This window comes from Anopheles merus, unplaced genomic scaffold, assembly GCF_017562075.2.
Source record: "Anopheles merus strain MAF unplaced genomic scaffold, AmerM5.1 LNR4000012, whole genome shotgun sequence".
In the NCBI taxonomy this organism is placed as follows: Eukaryota; Metazoa; Arthropoda; class Insecta; order Diptera; family Culicidae; genus Anopheles; species Anopheles merus.
The window spans coordinates 92,448-105,853 of NW_024427592.1; the positions used below are offsets into that span (position 1 = coordinate 92,448).

The 13,406-nt window shown below is 39.8% G+C and overlaps 1 protein-coding gene across 2 annotated transcripts; it reads left to right on the plus strand.

The window, feature by feature from the left end:
- Positions 1 to 8,874: 8,874 nt before the first annotated feature.
- LOC121600939 (uncharacterized protein K02A2.6-like) lies at positions 8,875 to 13,172 on the plus strand. 2 transcript variants are annotated; one of them, XM_041929719.1, is made up of 2 exons: positions 8,875 to 12,271; positions 12,335 to 13,172. In XM_041929719.1, exons 1-2 carry the CDS (start codon positions 9,222 to 9,224, stop codon positions 13,158 to 13,160), a joined length of 3,876 nt encoding a protein of 1,291 aa, XP_041785653.1. In that variant the 5' UTR covers positions 8,875 to 9,221; the 3' UTR covers positions 13,161 to 13,172. The 2 variants fall into 2 exon arrangements, with proteins under 2 accessions (XP_041785653.1, XP_041785652.1); XM_041929718.1 differs by having other exon boundaries at positions 8,875 to 9,065; positions 9,175 to 13,172.
- The last annotated feature ends 234 nt before the right edge of the window (positions 13,173 to 13,406 follow it).

Here is a 13,406-nt window from a genome sequence, read left to right on the forward strand (position 1 = left end):
CACTGTTACCGCAAGAGCTTAAAGCAAGAAGCGTTTCACTCCATCACCGTCTCACCCAAACGTTGGTGTTATGATGCGTTTATTTGTACCCCCGCCCCTATGTTCTTCTTACCCGTACCGCGCACCCCTACATTCTGACTTAGACTTCAAAGCAAAGCGAAATGGACAAACTGGATTTGGCAAAGATGGATGGATGGAGAAAGAGTGATGGATATTTCATAACGATTCAAATCACATATGTTAAAAACAAAATAAAGAGACTTGAAAAAATTTAAATTTTAATGAAAAAATAAAGGTTGAAAAAATTTAAATTTTAATGAAAAAATAAAGGTTTCCGGCATCGTTATAATGATATAAAAAATGTAACTAACAACTTATTAAAAAAAATTTATACATACATACATATATATATATATATATATATATATATATATATACATATATATATATATATATATATATATATATATATATATATATATATATATATATATATATATATATATATATATGTATATATATATGATGTATGTATGTATGTATATATGATATATAGTTATGTGGCATTGGACACCAGCACGTGGCACGACACAATGCTTTACCATATTGCAGCGCGGCACATTCCATCTCTTCTAGTTCCCACGGGCGCGCATCATCGGACACCAGCCGGGCCGGCAACGCAGACAGCACGGTCGCGCGGCATCGGACACCAGCCGGACGCAGACAGCTCCCACAAACATACACCGCCAACCGAGGTAGAATTAATGTGAGAGTTTAGTTTTAGTTTAGAACTCATCGGAGTAACATTTAATCTTTTTTGAATAAAAAGCCGAATAATAAATGTACACCGCATAATTGGCGCAGCCGGGTAGGCACTAAAGAAAAGTGACGTCATAGTGAGAAACAGTGGAAAGTACTGAACTAATAACACAGTACAACAGTGATCCCGCAAAGTGCATCGTGATCTACGAGCATCGAGCATCCACAAGCACCAAGGACGGCAACGTCGCTGAGGAGTTGAGGATCCCCCCGCTAAGACGCACACGGAGCACCGTCATTGTTTTCTTGGCCTTCGCCCAAACACGACTTCAACATCAACCGTGTAAGTATTTAGTGTTGAGTTTCTGTGCGTGAAATCGTGTTCAGTAAAACTACCTAAATAATAACACAAGAAATCGGGGGTGAAAGAATTTAAAATTAATGTGAGTGCGCACTATCAGATAGACGCATCACACTAGTTTTATAAATTTCATTTCATTCACGTACCTAGAGCCACTACCAGATAGAGCTTTAGGATTGGCTTTCTTTATGCCAAAAATCAAGAACAACGCTTTCAAAAAGGCCCAACAGCTGATTCAGGAAAGGAATTTTACATCTGAAACAAGTTCCGAATCAGAAGAAAGTACGGTATCTGAGGAATATTCGCACATACCAATTGCAAATTTGCAGTTATCACTTGAGCACCTAAACATGGAACCTCAAGCCCAAACTACTCAAGAGAGTGGTAATGATCAGATGGCTCGTATGATACAAGCCATCGAAAACATAAGTGCAAGATTAACGCAGCAGGAGTTGCAATGGCAAAGTACAAATGGAAACCAGGGAATAGCACACCAACGAAACGATCCTATTCCTCGTGAAGTGACAATATCAGGTGATCCGTTCCGTATCCCTGATCCCATAAAAATGTTGCCCATATTTAATGGCAATAAAAAGCAACTCGCAAGTTGGATAGAAACAGCAGAAAAAACTCTTCGTTTATTCGAAAACCTCGTGTAACCACAAATATTTGAAATTTATGTGACAGCTGTTATAAACAAAATAGAGGGGCATGCTAAAGATGTAATTTGTACAAACGGCAACCCAAAAACGTTCAGTGAAGTGAAAGAAATTTTGATAACATCTCTAGGAGATAAACAAGATCTTTCCACGTATAACTGCCAACTCTGGCATAACAAAATGGATGGTAACGCAAACACGCATTATCAGAAAACTAAGGAACTGGTTCACAATATAAAATCGTTGGCAAAACAAAATCCTAAGTACAATCTTCATTGGGATGCCATAAACGACTTTATAGACGAATATAGTCTAGCTGCATACGTCAGTGGGCTGCAGAAACCCTATTTTGGATATGTACAAGCTGCTGAACCCAAATCAATCGAAAATGCGTATGCATTTATATGTAAATTTACATCAAATGAATCGAACAGAAATCTTACCCATATTCAATTAACTCAATCAAAACAATACTTAGGCACCTCTCATACCGCAGGGCAAGGAAATAATAAAAAACAAACAGAAAGGAAATTTAACAATACAAAAATCACACAGCCTCAGCAACAGGATTACAAACCTCGTAAACCAGTTGACACGAATCTGCCAGCCGAACCAATGGAAATAGGTTCTACCAAAAGTCGACTTACTTTAAATAAGAAACAGCTGTTTAATGCTGAAATAACAAAACCCTCCGATAACGAAGAATCTGAGTCTGAAGATGAATTAGACATAAATTTTTGCTTAATTCATCCAGAAAACAAAAACACGTAAATTACTTGCCTTACATTATATCAAATATTCAAACTTATCCCACAAACATTTTGATCGATACTGGAGCAAATAAAAATATAATACGGCCGGGCATTCTCCCACAAACAACAAAGGTAAAGGAAACCAAAATAAAAAACACCGCTGGATGTAAGCACGTTACGGAGAAAGGACGTATTAATTTATTCGGCGATAATTTTCCAAATCAAACCTATTATGAGTTAAAATTTCATAATTTTTTCGACGCACTCATTGGTTCAGAACTAATGGCTAAAAACCAAGCAATAATAAATTTCAAAGAAGAGACATTTGAAATAGGAAACATGAAATTCAAATATGAAAAATATTTTCCCGATAAACAATTATATTCGCATAACTTAGAAATGGAAACATCCGTTAATGGCGATTGGTTCGTACCAACGTTTCAAAAACTTTGTAAAGGAGTTGTTATTGAGCCAGGTTTATATAGAGCTAATAACAATAAAACGACAGCAAAAATTTTAAGCACAGAAAAAACAATACCTGATGTCAAAGGAAAATTAAACATAATAGTAAATAATTTTGAAACGATTTCCCCAATCCCATTACATCCAGAGCGTAGCGTTACAAATGAAGTGCTTAGCGAAATAATCCGCACAGATCATTTGTCAATACTAGAGAGGGATGAATTATTCAAAACAATACTTGCAAATAAAACAGTTTTACTTAGGGCTGGAGAGAAACTTACATCTACATCTTTAATAAAACATAAAATCTTAACAACAGACGAAAACCCTGTTTACACAAAATCATATAGGTATCCACACGTTTTTAAAACAGATGTGGAAGAGCAAATCAAGGAATTGTTCGATAACGGAATCATACAACATTCAATTAGCCCTTACTCATCGCCAGTTTGGGTCGTTCCAAAAAAGATAGACGCATCAGGAAAACGTAAAGTGCGCGTTGTTATTGACTATCGTAAGATCAATGACAAAACCATTAACGATAAATTTCCCATCCCACAAATAGAAGAAATATTAGATAATCTTGGCAAATCAGCATATTTTACCACCTTAGATTTGAAATCAGGTTTTCATCAAATCGAAATGGACCCTGACCATCAAAAAAAGACAGCGTTTTCAACAGCTTTAGGGCATTTTGAATTTACGAGAATGCCATTTGGCTTGAAAAATGCCCCAGCGACATTCCAACGTGCGATGAATAATGTTTTATCAAACTATATTGGATCAATTTGCTATGTGTATCTTGATGATATAATCATAATTGGCAAAAATCTTCAAGATCACCTCAACAATGTTTCAAAAATCCTTAAGAGGTTAAGTGATTTCAATCTTAAAATACAATTAGACAAATGTGAATTTCTTCGCAGAGAAACGGAATTTCTTGGACACATTATTGCCCCTGACGGAATCAAACCTGACCCAGAAAAAATAAGAAAAATTCAAGAATGGAAACTTCCATCCAATCAAAAAGAAATAAAACAATTCTTAGGACTCGTAGGGTATTATAGACGTTTTATTAAAGATTACTCAAAATTAACAAAACCTCTCACTAAATTGTTACAGAAGGATGAAAAAGTAAACTTTAATGATCACGAATATCAGGAAGCCTTTAAACATTTAAAAAATATAATAGTTTCAGATCAAATCTTATCTTATCCTGACTTTGAACTTCCTTTTATATTAACAACTGACGCCAGCAATTATGCCCTCGGTGCCGTTTTATCACAAGTAATAGATAAAACAGAAAAACCCATAGCTTTCGCAAGCCGTACTCTAAACAAAACAGAGTCAAATTACTCCACAACAGAAAAAGAGGCACTAGCCATCATATGGGCAGTAACCAAGTTTAAGCCGTACCTGTATGGTAACAAATTCACTTTGGTTACCGATCATAAACCCCTTATTTACATTAAAAACTCAAATAAGAACGCTAAATTGATACGTTGGCGATTAGACTTAGAAAATTACGACTACGACGTAATCTATAAGACAGGAAAGACAAATGTTGTGGCAGACGCACTTAGTAGAAAAGTCGAAGTTAACAACAATCAACTAGAAAATGTTGTTTCTGTTGATCAAGTATCTGTGGAAAACAATAACAGTTCATCTTCTTCCGAAACAGCACATTCAGCAAACACATCCGATGACTATTATATGCATTTTACAGAAAGAGCTATTAATAGTTACAGAAATCAAATCATTTTTAAAGTAACGGACTCCGACTCCGTTATCACGGAACAAATTTTTCCAAACTATAAGCGAACAACTATTTGCTCCACTTCGTTTGATAATAGAAAAGTTACAACATTTTTGAAAGATCATTCGAATGGAAAGCAAAATGCTGTGTTAGCTCCGGAATGCTTACTTAATTTAATTCAAGAAGTTTACAGAGAATGCTTCTGCAACACAAACTGCCATTTCATTATTACGCAAAATATGGTTGAAGACGTTACTTCCGAAACAATGCAAGACATTATCATAAGAAAAGAACATGATAGAGCCCATAGAGGCATAACCGAAGTTGAAAGTCAGATTAAACGATCTTACTTTTTCCCAAACATGATCAAACGAATCAGGCAATTAATTAATTCATGTACAATTTGTACTCAACACAAATACGAACGAAAACCATATAATATAAAAATTTCACCAAGGCCAATAGAAAATGGTCCTTTTTACAGAGTCCATATGGATATTTTCGGCATGGATAGACTATACTACCTTTCTTTAATTTGTGCATTTTCGAAGCACCTTCAACTTATAGAAATTAAATCTAGAAACATGACAGATATACGGAATGCCCTTTCACAGTATTTCAGAACATTTAGACCACCAAGAAAAATCATTTGCGACCATGAAGCAGCTTTTACTAGCATTCAGTTCCAAGACTTTTTAGCTAATTTCGGAACCGTAATAGAATTCGCTTCCTCATCAGAGTCAAATGGCCAAATAGAAAAAACTCATAGTACTATCATTGAAATTTATAATACCAACAAACACAAATTCATCAATAATTCATCTCCTGAAATAGTGCAAATAGCAAATGCAATGTACAACGATACTGTTCATTCAGTCACCACTTATACCCCTAATGAAATTATTTTTAATCCAGGTTATACGATGAACCCACCAGAAATAGCCGATAACGCCGACAAAATTTTCAAAAACGTAAAAAAGAACCTTCAGCTAGCTGCAAATAGAATGAAAAAAAATAACGAAAAAAAAGAAATTGCACCTGATGTAAATGAAGGACATGATGTTTATGTAAAGAAAAACACTAGAAAAAAGCTAGATCCACGCTTTTCAAAATCAAAATGTTTGGTAAATAATGAAAAAACCATTCAAATTGGACCAAGAAATGTCAAACGCAATAAAAATAAAATAAAACGCATAAGAACATAATTGTACATGAAACTAATATTTTTTATATATTTACAGGATTTGACGTCTCAAAAACAAAAAAAAAAGAACAGACGACTGGCTGAGCACAATTTTTTATTTTTTTCATTCTCTTTTTAGCAAAAAAAAACTAAAGAAGAAGAAAACAAAAGGATCGCAGTGGAACGACTCATTGTCGCTCATTTAAATTTAAAGCATTTAAATTAGGAAAAGAATCGAGAAATCGAGGGAATCACAGGAAATAGCAAATTAAACTATTAATTGAAAAATGAATAATTTTGAATTTAAATTTTTTTCTGCTGCACGACAAGACGTCGTCAGAATAGTTATGTTGATGGTCATTCTAATGATAGCTCATATTAAAGCCCAAGAATTAAAAATAACTAGTTTGATTGATCAACCAATTTTAATTCTAGAGAAACATAATTGCAAAATTCAAATCGGTAATATCAATATAATACATGAGGTAAACATAACAGAAATTGAAAATACAATGCACCTATTAACTCAAGTAGCTTTTCGCCCAACCAATAGTCCTCTATCAATAATTGCGAAGCATAAGGTTAGAAACTTATGTTCTAATTTTAATCTCATAAGACCAAGGAAGCGTTTGATAAGAAGCGTAGAAGCTATAGGCTCGGTTTGGAAATGGATTGGAGGAAGCCCGGATGCACATGACCTGCAAATCATCAACAGTACAATGAACGATTTGATAGAGAGTAATAATCAGCAATTCCTAGTAAATGAAAATCTTGGAATGAAAATTAAAAACCTCACCAACGAAATGAAGCAGATGATTGAAAATAGAAACGACATTCTTCTTAATGAATTAGACATGCTGACGGCAATTATCAATATAGATACAATTAACAAGATATTAGAAGATATACAAGAAGCGATATCGTTATCCAAAATGTCTATTACAAGCAGCAAACTTCTATCACCACGGGAAATTGCTATTATACAACAGCTATTAGAAGACCAAGGAGTTAAAAGCGATATTCCTGACGAGATCATTTCTTATGTCACACCTAAAATAGCAGTCAACAACAACAAACTGCTCTACATACTTAAAGTGCCAGAGTTGCAAAAAGAGGAGTCAAAAGTAATAGAAATACTAGCACTGAATCACAATAACTCGTTAATCAAAGACTATCCAAGGCAACTCGTGAAACAGAAAAAGAAACTATATACAACAAAGAATCCAGAGAAATACGTACAAAAGTATTCTGATATCATGGATTTTTTTGATAACTGCATCGCTCCATTAGTAATGGGGAAAGAGAGCCATTGTATAGTAGTTCCGGAAAACGAAACAACAGCTAAAATGATAGGTGATAATCAACTTCTTATTGAAAACGCAAAACATCATTTGGTAACATCCGATTGTGGACCGAACGATCGACATTTGAATGGAAACTTCTTATTAACTTTTTCTAACTGCACCATACAATTCAGAAACAAAAGCTTCACATCAGAAGAAATCCATGTCAAGAGTCCAGCTGTATATGGGACAGTATTCAACATCGCAATTCATCGAAAAGTTGTCGAAACTCCTTTAGCCTCCTTGGATGATAGAACATTGACGAATCGCAAACACATCGAACACATCTACTTGCAACAATATAAAAATATTACTTGGAATTGGAGCTTATTAACTGGACTGGGACTGTCCACTACAGTATCTATTGCCATTATCATATTTGTCTATTTTTACTTTAGTCGTTTCATCTCAGCCATATCAAATCAGATAGAAAAGAGGAAATCCCGCTCACAGAAGTCGTCACGAAACCATCGTAGAGAAAATAATCTCGAAGACAGTTTAAACGCATGAGGACACGCTTTTTTTACCCCCTGGAGGAGTTATGTGGCATTGGACACCAGCACGTGGCACGACACAATGCTTTACCATATTGCAGCGCGGCACATTCCATCTCTTCTAGTTCCCACGGGCGCGCATCATCGGACACCAGCCGGGCCGGCAACGCAGACAGCACGGTCGCGCGGCATCGGACACCAGCCGGACGCAGACAGCTCCCACAAACATACACCGCCAACCGAGGTAGAATTAATGTGAGAGTTTAGTTTTAGTTTAGAACTCATCGGAGTAACATTTAATCTTTTTTGAATAAAAAGCCGAATAATAAATGTACACCGCATAATTATATATCATATCGTATAATAATAATCGTATAATATATATATATATATATATACGATTATACGATATGATATATATATATATATATATATATATATATATATATATATATATATATATATATATATATATATATATATATATATATATATATATATATATATATATATATATATATATATATGTATACGATTATACGATATGATCTATATATATATATATATATATATATATATATATATATATATATATATATATATATATATATATATATATATATATATATATATATATATATATGTATGTATGTATGTATAAATTTTTTTAATAAGTTGTTAGTTACATTTTTTATATCATTATAACGATGCCGGAAACCTTTATTTTTTCATTACAATTTAAATTTTTTCAACCTTTATTTTTTCATTAAAATTTAAATTTTTTCAAGTCTCTTTATTTTGTTTTTAACTTATGTGATTTGAATCGTTATGAAATATCCATCACTCTTTCTCCATCCATCCATCTTTGCCAAATCCAGTTTGTCCATTTCGCTTTGCTTTGAAGTCTAAGTCAGAATGTAGGGGTGCGCGGTACGGGTAAGAAGAACATAGGGGCGGGGGTACAAATAAACGCATCATAACACCAACGTTTGGGTGAGACGGTGATGGAGTGAAACGCTTCTTGCTTTAAGCTCTTGCGGTAACAGTGTGTGTTGTGAGCTAACCTGGCCCGGACGCATTCACGACGGTAACTCACGGATGACAGCAAAGCATCATCCGTCAATGTATGCGTGTGATCGATCCGGGGGGTCATCGGTTGCGCGGTCACGGACGTTGACCGCCAAACACCAGCGCGCACTGAAGAACTAGCGGTCAGCAAGGAAGCGTGCTCGAAGCCAACACCAATTGTAACCGAGTGAAGTTGAATACATACGTTAGTAAATTTATTAGTAACGCGTGAGTTTTATTCGACCACCTCTGCGATCGAAAGAGGCGACGAGTAAAAAAAAGCGACGTAAAAAAAAAACGCGATTTTTTTTTCATTGCATTTCGACTGTGAGTGAAGCTTGTGCTGTTCGAAAAATTACGCGCCCGCGAGCAAAACGCAGAAGGATGAGCACCAGCGAAAACGGTGCATCGGATTTCCCCATGGAAGGAGAGCAGCGAAGATCATCCTTGCTGCGTTCGACTGGTTTTGCTACGGGACAGCAAATTTTTCCACCCGCGAACGAGAATGTTGTGCCAACGGTGAATCTGCCATCGCAGAATGCAGCGGGGCAGCCATCGCTACAGCATTTTGCTGCGTCATCATCAGTGCCGGCGCAGTCACCCGATTCTGCGATGCTGATGCAGATGATGCAGTTAATGCAACAGCAGATGCAGCAGCAGCAGCAGCAGCAGCAGCAACAGATGCAGCAACAGCAGCAACTAATCACGCAAGTATTGCAGCAGTCACAAGTTACAAACCAGCAAAGCCAGACCTTCCCGACGCAGGTCATTGCCCCCAGTAATCCGGAGTTGATTATTGATGCGTTGTCGGGTAGCATCACCGAGTTCCGGTACGAGGCGGAATCCGAAATAACTTTCGATACGTGGTTCGCGCACTACGAGGACCTGTTCGCACAGGATGCCTCCCGCCTCGACGATGCAGCAAAGGTGCGCTTACTGGTGCGCAAGTTAGGCCCTGCGGAGCACGCACGCTACGCTAGTTTCATCCTGCCCAGCGTTCCTCGGGAGATACCGTTCGATGAAACGGGGAAAAAGCTGAAGGCCCTTTTTGGGAGAGCTGAAACGCTTGTGAGTAAGCGCTACAAGTGTTTGCAGCCAACGAAATCTCGTACGGAGGATTTTGTGTCGTTTGTTTGCCGTGTGAACCGCTCCTGCGTCAACTTTCAGCTGTCCGCAATGAGCGAGGAGCAGTTCAAATGCCTGATATTAGTGTGCGGCTTAAAGGATGATGCTGATGCGGACGTGCGCACGAGACTTCTCTCTCGTATCGAGGAGAGAACCGACGTCACGCTAGAGCAGCTCTCCGCTGAGTGTGAGCGAATCTCCAGCTTGAAGGTGGATAGCGCCATGATCGCTACTCAGGCGGAGGAGCAAATCCTAGCACTAAGAGGTAGAAGCAATGCACAACAGCAGGCGAGCAAGTGGAAACAAAGAAAGCAGTACCAGCATACGAGGAACAGTGATAATGTAAACAAACCACCTGGGCCGTGTTGGTTATGTGGAGACGCTCATTGGGCAAGTGAGTGCTCATATGCTCTGCACAAGTGTCGCGATTGTAACGTAACCGGTCACCGAGAAGGTTTTTGCAACCAGCAGAAAAGAGGCAACAAAAAGGGGAAGTACAAGAAAAAAAAACGCACGTCGGTGGACATGCGTACGGTGACGGTCAATGTTTGTAATGTCCAGCAAGCTAGAAAATTTGTTAACATTTTCATCAACAGTAACAGGGTCCGCCTGCAGCTTGACACTGGATCGGATATTACAGTAATCGGACGAGAAACGTGGCAGCAGCTGGGTAAGCCAACACTGAAGCCGGTAACAGTCCACGCAAAAACAGCATCTGGGTCCCGCCTTGAATTGGATGGTGAATTCGAGGCACAGATAACGATCGGTGACAGAACGCGGTCTGCTGTTATACGCGTTATGGACTCGGCCTTGCATCTTTTGGGGGCCGATATGATAGCAACGTTCGAGCTCGGTGCCGTCCCCATGGACCAGTTTTGCAACAAGGTGGAAGCAGAGGGAGTGAAATGGGAGAGCCGATTCCCTGCATTGTTTAAAGGCAACGGATTGTGCACCAAGGCGAATGTACAGATTCAGCTCAAGCCAAATCACCGTTCTGTGTTTTGTCCCAAGCGCCCGGTAGCGTACGCGATGCGAGCAACGGTGGACAAGGAGCTCGATCGCTTAGAGGATCTAGGGGTGATTACTCCGGTGGATTATTCGGACTGGGCGGCCCCAATTGTGGTGGTGAGGAAGCAGAACGGCAGCGTGCGGATTTGTGGAGATTATTCAACTGGGTTGAATGCAGCTCTTCAATCGTACGAATATCCACTCCCACTCCCAGAGGATATTTTTGCAAAACTGGCACAATGCAAGTATTTTTCAAAAATCGATCTAACGGATGCATTCTTGCAGGTACAAATTAAAGAGGAATATCGTCCACTCCTGACGATTAACACGTATCGCGGATTGTACCATTACAACCGTCTACCGCCTGGCATTAAAATTGCTCCAGCCGCGTTCCAGCAACTCATCGATGCAATGCTCTCCGGCCTAAAATGTACATCTGGGTACATGGATGATGTAGTTGTTGGTGGCAAAACAGAACGCGAGCACGATGAGAATTTGCTCAACCTTTTCCGGCGCATAAAGGAGTACGGATTTACAATCCGAGCGGAAAAGTGTTCGTTTAAAATGCCAAGGATAGAGTACCTGGGTTTTGTTATCGACAGACAGGGTCTCAGACCAAACCCAGCGAAAATAGATGCGATCCTGAAGATGCCAGCACCGACGAACGTTAGTGAGGTTCGGTCCTTTCTGGGTGCTGTGAATTATTACGGCAAATTTGTACCAAAGATGCGAGAATTGCGATACCCGCTGGATGCATTGCTCAAAAACGACACCAAATTTGTTTGGACACGGGAAAGCGCAAATGCTTTTAACAGGTTCAAAGACCTGTTAGCATCCGACTTGCTGCTGACGCACTACGACCCGAATGCAGAGATAGTGGTCTCTGCCGATGCATCGTCGGTTGGACTAGGCGCGACCATAAGCCACAGGTACGCGGATGGCTCGCTGAAGGTTGTCCAGCACGCATCGAGAGCCCTTACGAAGGCTGAAGCAAATTATAGCCAAATTGACCGCGAAGGTTTGGCGATTATATTTGCTGTGAAAAAGTTTCATAAGATGCTGTTTGGGCGCCATTTCCGACTGCAAACCGATCATCGACCCTTGTTGCGGATTTTCGGGTCACATAAGGGTATACCAGTGTACACGGCAAATAGGTTGCAGCGGTTTGCATTGCAGTTGCTGATGTACGATTTTACCATCGAGTACGTGCAAACCGATAAGTTTGGCAATGCGGACGTGCTCTCAAGGTTGATACACGAGCACGCAAAACCGGATCCGGAATACGTAATCGCAAGCGCTGAGTTGGAAAATGATGTAAGTTCCATAGCGTCATACTGTATTAATATATTTCCACTCAATTTTAGAGACGTTGCGAAGGCCACGGAGTCCGACCCTGTCCTGAAGAAGGTTTACGGATACATCATGGAAGGGTGGCCCCAAAATGTCGCGTATGCTGCAGAGCTGGCTTGCTTTTACCACAGAAGCGAAGCCCTAACCACGGTGCGTGGTTGCATTTTGTTTGGGGAAAGAGTGGTGATCCCTAGCAAGCTGCAGCAGCGTTGCTTGAAGCAACTACATAAAGGGCACCCCGGTATCCAGCGAATGAAGTCGAAGGCCCGGAGTTACGTGTACTGGCCATCCGTTGATAAGGACATAATGGAGCACGTAAAGGGATGCCACGCTTGTGCGATAGCGGCGAAGACTTCACCTCGCGAGAAACCTGTTCCCTGGCCAGCGACACAGAAACCTTGGGAACGTATTCACATCGATTTCGCTGGGCCAATCGATGGTGACTATTTTCTGATCGTGGTAGACGCGTTTACCAAGTGGCCAGAGGTGATACGAACGCGAAGTACCACATCAGCAGCAACGATCGCGATACTGAGGTCAATCTTTGCGAGATTTGGATACCCGGAAACGATGGTGAGCGACAACGGGCCACAATTTGTAAGCGCTGAGTTTTCGGAGTATTGCAGTAGTCGCGGTGTACAACACGTCACAACTGCGCCATTCCATCCGCAATCGAATGGGCAGGCGGAGCGCTTTGTTGACACCTTCAAGCGGTCGATGAGGAAGATCCAGAAAGGGGGAACAACGCAGGACGAAGCGCTTGACGTTTTTCTGGCGAGCTACCGCCCTACTAGCAATGAGAATGAAAAAGTGTGCGACTTTCAGGCGAGGGGCATGTAGAAGCATGGGGAGACGGTTGGAAATACGCGGAATTACGCGGTGGCGCGAGCGTGTTTTGGTTTCTACACAGTTTTTGCACTCACACAATTACACATGTGTGAATGTGTGCGTTCACTTTCAGCCTACGCGCTCAGTTTGGGTTTCTCGCAGCGGCATGCGGCTATCGGTGTCTCGCTCGCACTAGTGCAGCGAGTGTTCCTCTGTGCGCTCCTTTTCTTGCCACCACACGAAATCGTCAGTTCAGCT